Source organism: Coptis chinensis, chromosome 6 (assembly GCF_015680905.1).
Source record: "Coptis chinensis isolate HL-2020 chromosome 6, ASM1568090v1, whole genome shotgun sequence".
Classification (NCBI taxonomy): domain Eukaryota; kingdom Viridiplantae; phylum Streptophyta; class Magnoliopsida; order Ranunculales; family Ranunculaceae; genus Coptis; species Coptis chinensis.
This window is the reverse complement of record NC_141461.1, coordinates 44,046,286-44,059,165: the sequence shown is the minus strand read 5'-3', so window position 1 is coordinate 44,059,165 and position 12,880 is coordinate 44,046,286. Positions and strand designations below refer to the sequence as shown.

General features: G+C 41.3%; 2 protein-coding genes across 3 annotated transcripts; both read right to left on the bottom strand.

Moving 5' to 3' along the window:
* Positions 1-9,303: 9,303 nt before the first annotated feature.
* Positions 9,304-10,375, bottom strand: LOC147493127 (uncharacterized). Its single transcript, XM_086568665.1, has 2 exons — positions 10,225-10,375; positions 9,304-10,134 (listed from the first exon to the last, which is right to left on the bottom strand). Exons 1-2 carry the CDS (start codon positions 10,243-10,245, stop codon positions 9,550-9,552), a joined length of 606 nt encoding a protein of 201 aa, XP_086424791.1. The 5' UTR covers positions 10,246-10,375; the 3' UTR covers positions 9,304-9,549.
* Positions 10,376-10,575: 200 nt separating this feature from the next.
* Positions 10,576-12,432, bottom strand: LOC147493126 (uncharacterized). Of its 2 annotated transcripts, none has more exons than XR_015199658.1 (2): positions 12,255-12,432; positions 10,576-11,290 (listed from the first exon to the last, which is right to left on the bottom strand). XR_015199658.1 is itself a non-coding variant. In XM_086568664.1 (2 exons), exons 1-2 carry the CDS (start codon positions 11,801-11,803, stop codon positions 11,142-11,144), a joined length of 573 nt encoding a protein of 190 aa, XP_086424790.1. In that variant the 5' UTR covers positions 11,804-12,432; the 3' UTR covers positions 10,576-11,141. The 2 variants fall into 2 exon arrangements, 1 of the variants encoding a protein (XP_086424790.1); XM_086568664.1 differs by having other exon boundaries at positions 11,380-12,432.
* Between the last annotated feature and the right edge of the window lie 448 nt (positions 12,433-12,880).

The window sequence follows — 12,880 nt, the reverse complement described above, 5'->3', positions numbered from 1 at the left end:
GCAAATTAAAAGAGTTCTTGCCAGAAAGCGATCTGAGGCACAAACTGGATGCCAAACGCCACAGAAGCAGGAGTCGCAGCAATGAACGACACGCGCCAACAACGAAATGCGAGCGAGGGCGGATCAATAAGATTTGATCTAAGTCTCCAGGTCGGTCAAGGCACAACAGGAGACATCACTCCTCCGACTAAGATGAGGACAAAGTAATCAACATGATTACAGACACCTCAAACGACGAAACCTCAAGTCGGGGAGAAGCGCAGAAGAGTGGGAGCAATCCAATAAATCTACCATCTCTCACACAAAGCCGAGATGGTCAACCCCACCAACCCTAAGAAGACAACAACAATTTCATTCACGGAAGAAGATCTAGACAAGGTGTGCCTATCTCACAATGATGCCTTGGTAGTGCACATCAAGATCAACGGTTGGACGGTCAAAAAAGTCCTCATCGACTTACTGTTTTATCAAGGCTCATGCGATATACTGTTCTATCAAACTTATAAAGATATGCACCTGCCAGATTCGGTGATGATAGAGTCCAATGCATCGCTCTATGGGTTCAACGGAGATCGTATAGATGCCATCGGAGACGTAATCCTATCAGTCTCCATTGGCAAAAAAGAGGACATGGTCAAAACATCAACATACTTCAGTGTTATCGATGTCAGGTCGTCCTACACTGCCATTCTAGGACGCCGTTGGATACACAAAATCTAAGTTATTCCATCAACCTTACACCAAGTCCTACGATATCCTGGTTCCAGAGGCATCATGGAGCTCAAAAGCAACCAACTAGAAGCTCACCGATGCAATCAAGTCAGCACTACGACCTCACCGGCCCAAGCTTCAGGTCGTTGAAACCAAGGACATTCCAAAGAGGCAGGATCCTCAAATATCCAGCCATCCAGCAGCGACATCAGAAAAGCTCAAAGGAAAACAAGCTCAAATAGAACCAGGAGAAAAAAATCATTTGGGCTGGCCGATGACCCAAAATTTGTATATGTAGGGGCTGACTTAGACCCCAAGCTCAAGGAGCAGCTTGTCAAATTTCTATCTCTCAATAAAGATGTTTTTGCTTGGTTGTATATCGATATGCCAGGAATCGACCCTCAGGTCGCTTGCCACAAGTTAAATGTAGATCCAACCATCAAGCCTATCAAACAATGACCTAGGAAGCTAGCACTCAAGTTTCAAAAAGCCATCAATGAAGAGATAGAAAAGCTAAAAACATGGGATTCATCAGAGAAGTTGAATACCCGACTTGGATTGCTAACATAGTAGCCGTTCCAAAGAAGAATGGTCATGTACGACTCTGTATAGATTTCACCAACGTCAACAAACACTGCCCAAAAGACAACTTCCCCATACCAAGAATCGACATATTGGTAGATCAAACTTGTGGCCATGAGCTTTTGTCATTTATGGACGCATACAGTGGGTACAACCAAATACCACTAGCAGAGGAAGATCAAGAAAAGACGTCCTTCATAACGGAGCAAGGTATGTTCTGCTATAACGTCCTACCTTTCGGCTTGAAGAACGCAGGAGCGACCTACCAAAGGCTTGTCACCAAAATGTTCAAAGACTTGTTATGAGACACTATGGAAGTCTACATAGACGACATGGTGGTCAAAAGCGAAAAGGTAGGTGATCACATCTCCCACCTATAAGAGGCTTTTGAACGACTTCGCCAAAACAAGATGAAGCTCAACCCAGCCAAATGCGTATTTGGAGTAGCCTCAGGGAAATTCTTAGGTTACCTCATTTCACAAAGACGCATTGAAACAAATCCATAACAGATACGAGCTCTCCTTGAAATGCCAGAACCAACCACAAAGCAACAAATCTACAAGTTATCTGGCATGGTTTCAGCCCTCAACAGGTTCATCTCAAGAGCATCTGACAAATGCAGACTATTCCTGCAAATACTAAAAAGCGAGCAACTTTCACTTGGATAGACGAGTGCCACAAAGCCTTCACCGACCTGAAAACCTATTTATCAACTCCACCCGTCCTGTCCAAACTAGAAGAAGGAGAAACACTAGGGCTGTACCTTGCAACGACCGACTTCACAATCAGCTCAGTTCTCTTTCGAGAGCATGATGGAGTCGAGAAGCCGGTTTACTTCACTAACAAGACGTTGGCAGATGCAGAAAAACACTATTCCCCGATGGAGAAAGCAATGCTTTCTTTACTCTACTCAGCTTGGAAGTTCCGATCTTACTTCCAATCTCACAGCATCAAGGTCATCACTGACGTACCCATTAAACAAGTATTGAGTCACTACCAAAAAAACAGGTTTACCCGACAGACGCCATAAAGAATATCCGACGATTTCCATCTACCGGAAGTGCCTAACAGATTTTGTCCGTCGGATAAAATATTTCCATCTGTCGAGTAAGCTCCCTAGGTACTTTATTTGTTTTAGATGTGGCCGACGGTTGTAGGAGAGTTATTGACCGTCAGATATTTCGACGGTTTTTAATTGTTGTTAATTTCGGACGAACTGAGTAATTTCTCGATTGTTGGTTCAATACTTTTCAATGTTTTCGAACCGTCAGATTTGCTCCTACCAGTTTGGGCTGTCGGCATATCTCTTCCAAATAAGCAAATATGGCATTACCCAAACTAATTTCACTTCCTTCACTTAATTGTTTGGAAAAATAAAAAACAAATAGTCAAAAAATATAACCCAAAAACTATTATCCCTCTCTCAGCCTTGCTGTACGTAGCAGCTTCATCCCTCTCTCATTCCCACTCCAAGAAGGTACACTCACTCTCAAATCTCACTCAACCAAACACAAAATCACTTATTTTTTAAAATCAAGTTTTAATTTCATATGTACTATTCTTTTGCTTCAGGTGATTTTGTAGGTTGGTTTATAACTCTTCGTCAGGTTGAAGCCATCAAGGTAAGTAATTGGGGTTAATATAATTATTTTCTAAAAAAGTTTGGTTATTTAAGAAATGGGGGTTTTTGAAAATGGTGGTGAAGGGTGTGATTTGTTTAAAGGGAAATGGGTGAGCTCATTTAACTCAAACCATCCTTTTTATGGTCGCATGTTTTGGATGAAGTTTCTTGTTGGACAACTTGACAAAAACCATTCTGACTGATGTCTCTGGCGATTCTTCCAAAGTGGGCTGTCTTTGGCTTCTTTGCCTGATCCTAAGTTGATTTGGATGATTTGTCTGCGGCATTGGGTATTATTTACGTGATTTTCTTAAGCTATTTAGTTCTACCTCATGGATGGCCGCTTTATACTGGATTGTAATGACTCGACTTACTATTAAATGTTAAATTTAGTTATTTGTTGAGCGGTGTTGTTTATTTGGGATACAATTACTTTTAAGAAATTACCGCTAAAAAAAAAAAGTTCCCCAGAAACATTAATTCATGTTTTTACCAAGTTGCTTATGTACGTGTTGAATCCCTCTCTGAATAGAAGTTACGTTATTTTTCATCTCCGTAACACTTGCAATGAAATTACAAGAGTATGTGTTAATCTGCTAATTTCGTTCATAAAACATACAACGTAGGTATAGGGCCATAGGGCCATAGGGGAAAGCAATAGAAGGCAATGTATCATGCTGCTACTGTCTTTCTCATAATTGTCTTTCCAACTGATAACATGCCCAAAAAGATTACCTCTAGGCTCTTCGGCACATCCTGCTCCACATTGAGAGAACTAGGTAATCTTGGCATTTTTGAGAAATTTACGCAACGGAAACGTTATCCTCGTCCTCTATTACTATTTAGGGGCTCTTGGTAACTGCAAATAGACTTTGCTGCATAGGAACCTTCTGTAAGAAAAGGGGCTAAAAAATTATCACTAGAAGTAAAATAGAATTTTAATTTTGTAAGTACCTATTTCCATCTTGTCTACTGGTTAACACTTTTTAGTTAAATCATATTCCTTGCTTCCTTTTTACTGTTGTATCCTGATGTAGAGTCTAACAAAGATTTCTTCTATTGCCTAACAGAAGTGGAGTCACAGTATACTGGTGCGTGGATTGAGGGTGAAGTTGTGACCTTGGATTTTGTGAAGAAAATGATGGAGGACTTCAAGAATCAAAAGTGCTTACATAGGCGGTATGTGCAAATACTTATCGGTCAATTCTATACACCTTTTTGGGCTAAGGGGCGAATTGGTCCCGTCACCCACTTCCAAACACACACACACTCTTTTGGGTTTTATGTGTATTTAGTTGTTACTGAAATCTCATTTTAGTATTCCTACCGATAAAAACGAAGGCCTATGTATAAGTTGTGATTTATACGCCATATATATAGTGTTATCAACTGAAGCTGAATTTTCCCTCTTAGGTATGCTTGTTAGATAGTATTGCAAACAAGAGAGATACTTCGAGCTTTGCCTTCTTTGGTTGATGTTAATGTTCCTGATGGAAATCACTTCACTGTATGCGGAGATGTGCATGGTCAGGTAGGTACTCTGCTTTAGTAATTAGTATTGCTATACTAGTAATACTACTCTCGGGAAACAAATGCATTGTATCGGGAAAGAGATTGTTTGTGTTTGGATGAAGGTTATTTCTTTAAGAGTCTAACTCAAGGCAAGGTTATTTCTTTAAGAGCTACAAATTGCAGATTAAATGTGGAATCGTAGGTTTTGTATTTAGACGGTAAGTTTTGTGTATAGATGGGACTCATCAATAGGATGTTTAGTTTTGAGATTCATCTTTGTATGTTAGCCGGATTGTCTGTACTTTTTTTTTGAGGTTTTGTCGGATATCTTGTTCTACAACTCCTCTTTTGGTGCTAAACTAAAGTACGGTCATACCAACACTAATGCACCAGGTCCCATCAGAACTTCAAAGTTAAGCATGCTTGAGCGAGAGTAGTACTAGGATGGGTGACCTTTTGGGATGTCCTTGTCTTGCACCTTGCATCCCTTGTTTTTTACTTAAATTTTTTTTAGGTTACGATGTTTGGCTTAGCGGTTGGACACTCTATCCTGCCATAATGAGGTCACGTGTACGAGTATACGTAAAGGAACTCTTCTTTGATTAACTATATACTAGATTGCATTTTTAAGGGAGGGGGGATAAAACGGAAAATTTGATATGTGCTTCTTTTGTTTATCTTACCAGTTACCAATCAATTGGATATCTCAGAGCAATTTGTATACATCTTTTGCACAAGCACATGCATTCTCTGCCTATGTGCATCTTGTTTGAGTGCATCATTTGAGGTTGAAATTTGCACATGACTCTGCTCTGTGGCAAATTTGTTAGTCCCAAAACGTATTACACTATTACGTTATCGGATGTTGGATTGATTCTTGGATCACCTACACTCTCTTTGTGCGTCGACCATGTGTTATAAGAGGGTCTTATAAGATGGTCTTATAGTGGGTTTGTTTTTCATTTTAAGTTCAATAGTTCTTAGGCTCCAACATTACATAGATTCTTGTTCGACATTTCTAATTTCTCCTTTCCCAATGGCAAGTGATCCTATGAAAGAGAATAAGATAACCAATTTCCTCTAATGACTTTTGAGACCTAAAGCCAACTCCATAAGTCCTTTTAGTTTTTTTATTTATTTCATATCATTGTTTTTTTTAAGCTTTCTTTGAAATCCTACACTCTCTAAGAGGTTGACATTGAGGCAAAAAACAAATGGCCCTCGAGTCTCGACAATAGTAGTAGTGCTACTTAACACACAAATTATTGTTCTGAATTGATTTTCATGGACGTTACGTCTTTCTTTCTTTATTCTTCTTATTTTTTTCCTTCTAAATGGAAGATAAATCTCCTGCCCTTTTGATATGTGTGTATACCTATTATTCCAGATAAAAATTTAAGAAAGATTCTTGGAGTTTTGGAAGTGGTTTGACTTGTTTCTCTACCTCTTTTTAGACAAATGCTGTTTTGGGAAGAATTGCTTCTCTTGCCTGCGAGGAGTTGTCTCATTTTCATTCGGGGGGATGGTAATATACTAATCTCAATCCAAGCCTTGAGGTTTTTCCTATGTTCCTTCCATTTTTTTTTCTTTTTTTTTTTTTTTTCCTTTTCTCTTATATATATATATTTTATATTTATATATATATATATAAGAGATAATTGTTAGCAGCCGTTAATGAAGATTGGGTCTGAAAGTACTAAACAAGAAAATCATGAATTGGATTGATTACAGAACAAAACTAATTAGTGAAATCAAGTATAGGATTCCACGACGAGCAGACATATGAAAGATTGAAACATATGGAAGGGGTAAATCCATTGATTCGCCTAAACGCTTTCCCTCCCCGAAAGGGGCCACACACCCTCCTGGTTGGGTACAATTTCCTTTCAATTTCTCCCTCGTAGCCATTACCCGAATTCACGCAAGTGTGTCCAGTAAGAAGTGTTGTATTCAGTTTCTGTCTTAAAACATCATTAGTCACCGGATGGATTTTAAATTTTATTCTCTCTCTTGCACACACTCTCATAGGCGAGCTTGTATATTAACATTAAATGGTGGGGCAAGTTTAATCAACCCTATTTCGTTTTTTGGTATTTTTGTTTGCTTTTGTTTTGTTTTTTAATTTTTTTAGAAATCTGTTATGAACGCTTTATCTCAACTTTAACTTACGTGCCTTGTTGAGGATTTTTTGGGGCTTATGCCAGCCTATGTTAGATTCGTTGTCCCCCTGATAAACAAAGTTTGTGCTTCTAAATTCTATCCATCAGCTTCGGCTTTTAAATGAAGTGGTTATTAACTGATTCCAGTCAATCATTTTAAGTTTCGATTTTGTTGGGGTTGGATAACTTAGGATTTCATTTTCAAATGGGCTGAAGAACTAGGAGAACATCACATCGAGTTCGTTCCCAGAACGTCTCGCAAAGGCCAGGTCGTTACTGAGTTCTTGGCAGATTTCCCTGTCGAAGATATCAACTGGGAACCCGAGCCAATCACATCACTCCATCAACAAGCCACCCCAGACACATGGCACCTCCACGTAGATGGCACATGCAATAACAGTGGCAGTGGACTGGGGGCTGTATTAACTTCACCAGAGGGAGCCCAGCTACAGAAATCAATAAAAATCGATTTCGCAACATCCAACAATGAAGCAGAATACGAAGCGTTGATCACAGGGCTCTGAATGTCACAACAACTACAAGTATCAAAGCTTAAAGCTTACAGTGATTCCCAGTTAATCGTCAAGCAGATCACAAAAGAATATGTCACAAACGAAGCAAACTTGGCAAAGTATGCTCAAGTCGTTTATGACATAGTCAGTTCGTTCAAAATGTTTTCCTTAGATCATATTCCTCGAGAGGACAACAGACATGCAGACAGCTTGGCTTTCCTAGCCTCCAAAACACAAGAGGCATGTCCGACCACAGTTTACATTGACATTTTGGAACGACCTGCGTACCATAAAGAAAGTATCAACAGCCTCACAAATTTCCAACCCTCATCTGAAGAAGAAATCAGTCAATCTTGGATGGGCCCATTCCTTAAGTTCATTTTACATGGTGAGATCCCATCAAAAGCAAAGCATGCCCATGCAATCCAACTCCGAGCCACAAGGTACACAATGATCAATGGAAGACTGTTATGCAAATCAGCAGGAGGACCCCTCCTAAGATGCATAAGTCCAAGAGAGGGACAACTTATTTTCGACGAAATCCACAAAGGTGAATGTGGCAATCACGCAGGAGCAAGATCACTGGCACACAAAGCAATCGCCCAAGGGTATTATTGGTCAGGCATGCATATCAAGGCAAAAAGGTACGTTCTTAAATGCCTCTAATGTCAAACTTTTGGCCACAATCACTTAAGTCCAGCAAGGGAATTGATCAACATAGCCAGCCCATGGCCGTTCCACATGTGGGGGCTAGACATCATGGGACCATTCATCCCGCAAAAGAAATCAGGGTTCAAATACGTCCTAACAGCCACAGATTACTTCGCCAAGTGGGTTGAAGCAATCCCACTAGTCCAAGTCAAGGAAGTCAGCGTAATCAACTTCATCTGGACTAATATCATCACTAGATTTGGTCTACCCCACACCCTAGTCATGGACAATGGAACGCAATTTGCTGTCACTCAAGTCAAGGATTTTCTACAAAAATGGCACATCACTCAAGCATTTTCTGCACCTAGATATGCACAAAACAATGGCCAAGCAGAGGCCACCAACAAGGCCATCAAAGAAAACCTCCAAAAGAAGCTGGAAAGCAAGAAAACCCAATGGCCATAGCAACTAGAAAACATTCTATGGGCATACAGAACAACAGCTAGATCCAGTACAAATGAATCTCCTTTCACACTTTGCTTCGGAACGGAAGCAGTGATACCATCAGAACTATCAATCACAACTACACGTTCTGACATTGTTGAATCAGGAGTCAATGACAACATCTTGGCAAAAGAAGTTGATCTTCTAGAAGAACGCAGAGAAACTGCCGCAATATCCCTAGCTCGGTATCACCAAATAATCTAACGTTCTTACAACAAGAAGGTCGTCCCAAGATCTTTCCAAGCTGGCGACCTAGTCCTCAAAAAGACTTTAGCACCAGCCAAGCTCGACCCAACATGGGAGGGCCCCTACATTGTAGACAAAGTCGTTGGAAATGGCGCATATTAGATCAAAACCCAACTTGGTGATAGGCTTCCCCGACCTTGGAATACAGCTCTCCTCAAGCGCTTTTATCAATAAGTTTTTTTTTCTTTCCTCCAAGTACATCAATCAATATGAATGAAATCTCACCAACATTTTGAGTGCAGCTATCATTTTAGCATTACATAAGCACCTTGCATTTCACACTACGCAACCCGACCTAGGACATCACAATGTCAGGTCGGATACCAAAGACGGAGTTTAGAATGACTCAACAACAACAACCACGCAGTGGTTAATTCCAATCAATTCAAATCAAGGTCCCCCAAAAGGACCCTAACACCAACCTAACACCAACGCCAGGGTTAGGTATAGTTCAACTGTAATTGCTACTCAAAGGCCAATTATCAGACAAATTCAATCTAGGGAACCCCCAAAAAGGACCCCAAGTCAACTTACGACCTCACAAAGGGTTTAAGGAAGACTCAAATATAATGATCATTCAAAGGCTAATTATATCAATCAGGAGTTCCCCTAAAAGGAACGAATCATATACCTGACACAAGACGAAGCCTAAATGCCAACTACGCAAAGACATCAGGTCGTACTCAAACGCTCTACGACCTGTACTTTAAAGATGACTTAGCAAAATCAAGCAGTACATAAGGACTAACACTATGCAGCACAGGTCGTCAAACAACAAATCAGTAGTAACAAAAGCAATCACATGCATACTTCAAACCAATTTCAACGAGTAAGTAATTTAAATATTTCTACTTCAATACAAAATCGGTTAGATACCAAGGTCCCCAGGTTATCCAAGGAAAACGACTTGAGTATCCTAATCAAAAAATAATATTGTATCTGTATCAAGAACAAAATATGTTTAAGTATTACTCAAAGACCCCCCAACCAAAGAACAAGACATTCAAAGACCTCCCAACCCAAAGACAAGCACAAGACGTTCAAAATCAATTCACACAAAGAGAGTATCCACATTCAAAGGGTCCAGATCAACGCCCTCTGCAACACCAGAACTGGCAGCCTGATCAACAACAACTTTAGAAATAACAGAAGGAACAGCTGGAGCAACCGGTGGCACAACGACTTGGTCAGATGGTAGATTAGATGGTCTATTAGCATCTACACCAGCATCTGCAACAGACACTGTTGCAGCCCCACTTTCAATAAACATCTTAAAGCGATCATATTTATCCAATGCCTCAAGATAATCATCCAATAGCACGTACACATCGCCACTCTCTACCATATCCACCAAGTCATTGTATGCAGTCTCAGCTCGTTCAGCAACGGAGCGCAGCCTCTTACACTCATCAACCCATTGTTGAACCTCCAACTTTGAGGAATCCAGAACGGGTTGCAACAAAGCTACTTTACCACCAAGCTGTTGCACCTGATCCCTCAGCCCTGCAACCTCTGTTCTCTCCACCTGCTGTTCAGCCACCAATCTGCTACAAGTCTGCTTGCTGACATCCAGCTCCTTTTTGTAACGGTTGGAGATAGACGCCATATCCTTCAGCTTCCGATACATCGCCAAAACCTAACAAACAAGACAACAAATATAGACATTAGAAGGGATCAAAATCAACAAGACCAAAAAGGAGCAAGCTCAGAACGGAAGAATACTCACAAAGCACAACGACCGTTCCATCTCCACAAAGTTCACATCCAAACCCTTACCATCTAGCTTGCGCCTATCCCCGGCAAGCGCAATACTCTCCAACACCACCCCACCAACCAAAGGAGACTTGAAGCTACAGTCACCATTCACAACAAACTTCCGCGGCGGTGACCGTAGGGGTCCCTCATCGTAACCGGTCTATCAAGGACATCACTATCACTCTTCTTCTTTGGTCCGTACTTCGACCCCTTGCCCCGCCTTTCGATAACAAGCTTCGGCATCACCAACTTTCTCCTTACCTCGGCTTCAACCGCCCCACATCAAGCAACCACATTAATCGGGCTCATCTTACGCGAGGAGGGCGACCTGAAAAGAAACGACCTACAACAGCACCAGGTCGGTCTCCAAACTCAATTCAGGCCTTCTTAGCCCCCTCCGACTCAACCACTTTGGAACGCTTTTTCAGATTAGGCTTCCGGAACGAAGTGGGAGCATCAACCTCCCTACCAGCACTAACACCCGCAGCACCACCAGCACCCGCATCTCCAGAGGAGAAGCAGTTGGATGTAAAGCGATCTGCATCATCGGAGGAGAAGCGGTTGAACGCAGAGTGCCCTCCACCCCCCAGCTCAGAACGTTGGTGCCAAACGATTTGCATCACCCAACTCAGAACGTTGAGATAGCAAACGATTTTCATCACCTAACTCAGGACGTCTGGAAGGCGTCACCCCTCCAACCGCCCTCACCGCTCCAGAACGGTGTTCAGCAACCCCACCAGACGTTCTAACTCCACCAGAACGGGTGTCACCAGTACCTCCACTCCGTTTCACTTCAGAAATAGGTGCTTTCTTGTGACTCTCCCTCTCCATGGTAGATTCCGAGCTAGAATCAGAAAGTTCAACCACCACCTTGCGAGCCCTAGCCTTCTACTCCAGCCTTTTACGGTTGATTTTATTCCCACTACGCCTCTTAAAGTAATGCGCAATCTCACCCAGCAAAGCCTGCTTATCTTCCAAACTCAAACAAGCAAACCTTTCAATAACATCGTTCTTCGTACGAGAAGGGATAGAAATCTCTGCAAAAAACAAACCCAAAAATAAATCAGAACATCCAAATTATAATATAAAACACACACATTATTATGACCTACAACCAATGACCTACCACGAGATTGTACAACACGTTTATCAATCTCCAAGCCAGGAGGACAATATCTACCCGCAGCCAACAACGGCCTACGACTCCAGTCTTCCTTGCTCACCCCCACAATAATAAGAGACTTCCCCTTATAAACATGAAAACTAAAGTTCATAACACCCGACCTCCTAAAAACAAAATGCTCAATCACATCATTTAAACAGATGTTGTAGCCCTTGTCATTCAACAAGTCCAACACATAATGAACCCTCCAACTGTTCCCCACAAGCTGACAAGGGGATTTTCCCAAAAAGTTCAACACCTCCACAGTAAGACGTGAAAATGGCAGCCTCATCCCAGCCTTTAACTGCCCATAACAAACAACTACTCCTCCACCCCAAGGAACGTAGTTGTTAGTATACAAATTCTTCTCCCTAGCCAGATCGTACATGACCAGGTCGGATTTCACCCAACCAAACTTCCTCCTCTAAGCGGCATAAGAATTCACCGACTTAGGCTTCCTCTCATCCACCGTCTCCAACGAGGAAGACAACGAAGCCTTATCACCACTACGAACCCTTTCCTCACTTTTTTCACTTATAGTTCTCTCTCTTCATTTACCAACTTCAACCTCACCACTTACACTATCACTAGTCATAGACATGACACAATAAAAAAAAAAATCTCAAAATTTTAAAGTGGAAAGACGAACCTGATTCAAGAGGGACGATAAGTTTTTTCTTCTTTCTTTTTTTCTTTCTCTTTCACTCTAAACTATTTTTTCCCTTTGGTTGAAAAGTGAACAAACAAAAACTTTCTACAAGTCAAAACCCCCCCAACTGCCCAAACACCTCGAGACAATCAAAACGTTTCGTGTTCCCAAAACTTAAATCATTACTCACCCACAAATCGCCGTAAATCCGAGCCCACGAATCCAGCCCAACAATTCCCGCACATTCCCCAAAACCTAAATTCAAAACAAAATAGCTGTCAGACACGTGCTTTTAAAACTTTACCTTTTAAAACGTTCTTGTTCCACGCAACAGCTGTCCCAAGAACAAATAAAAAGTAAAGGGGTTGTATAAGTACCCTCCGTTCTACATTACAAAGCACGTGTCCACAAGGCAAGACGTCTTACTTCAGCTCGTCCCACAACATCAGATCGTACCAACGACCCAACACCCTGGTCGTTACCAGCAATAGTTACAGCCATACATGGAAGGATAACAACTAGCGCAATTCTGGAGCTCAGTCAACGCAACAATCAAGGAGTCATTTACTTTCTAACATCAGAGTAATGATAAATCATCAAGATAGTATACAAGGTGGATCTGCAATCCATAACGGTTCAGACAGACATCTACAAATAGAGAGAGATGAACTACATAAGGCTTGATTCAAGTTGACCCCAAGAAACTTGATACGTAGACAACTCTTATTCAAAAAGAGTGCAACCATTTCCTATCCAAAATATCATCAGGTCATAGTCTCAAAATAACCAACATCTACAGATACGGTCCCACATAAA

What these genes read in the sequence shown, in the direction of transcription:
- LOC147493126 (XM_086568664.1), bottom strand. Translation starts at nt 11,803, where the DNA reads ATGTACGATCTGGCTAGGGAGAAGAATTTGTATACTAACAACTACGTT. An exon ending in ACGTGTTGTACAATCTCGTG is followed by an intron (nt 11,291 to 11,379) that starts GTAGGTCATTGG and finishes TGTTTTTTGCAG; the next exon opens with AGATTTCTATCCCTTCTCGT.
- LOC147493127 (XM_086568665.1), bottom strand. Translation starts at nt 10,245, where the DNA reads ATGGAACGGTCGTTGTGCTTT. An exon ending in TGGAACGGTCGTTGTGCTTT is followed by an intron (nt 10,135 to 10,224) that starts GTGAGTATTCTT and finishes CTTGTTTGTTAG; the next exon opens with GTTTTGGCGATGTATCGGAA.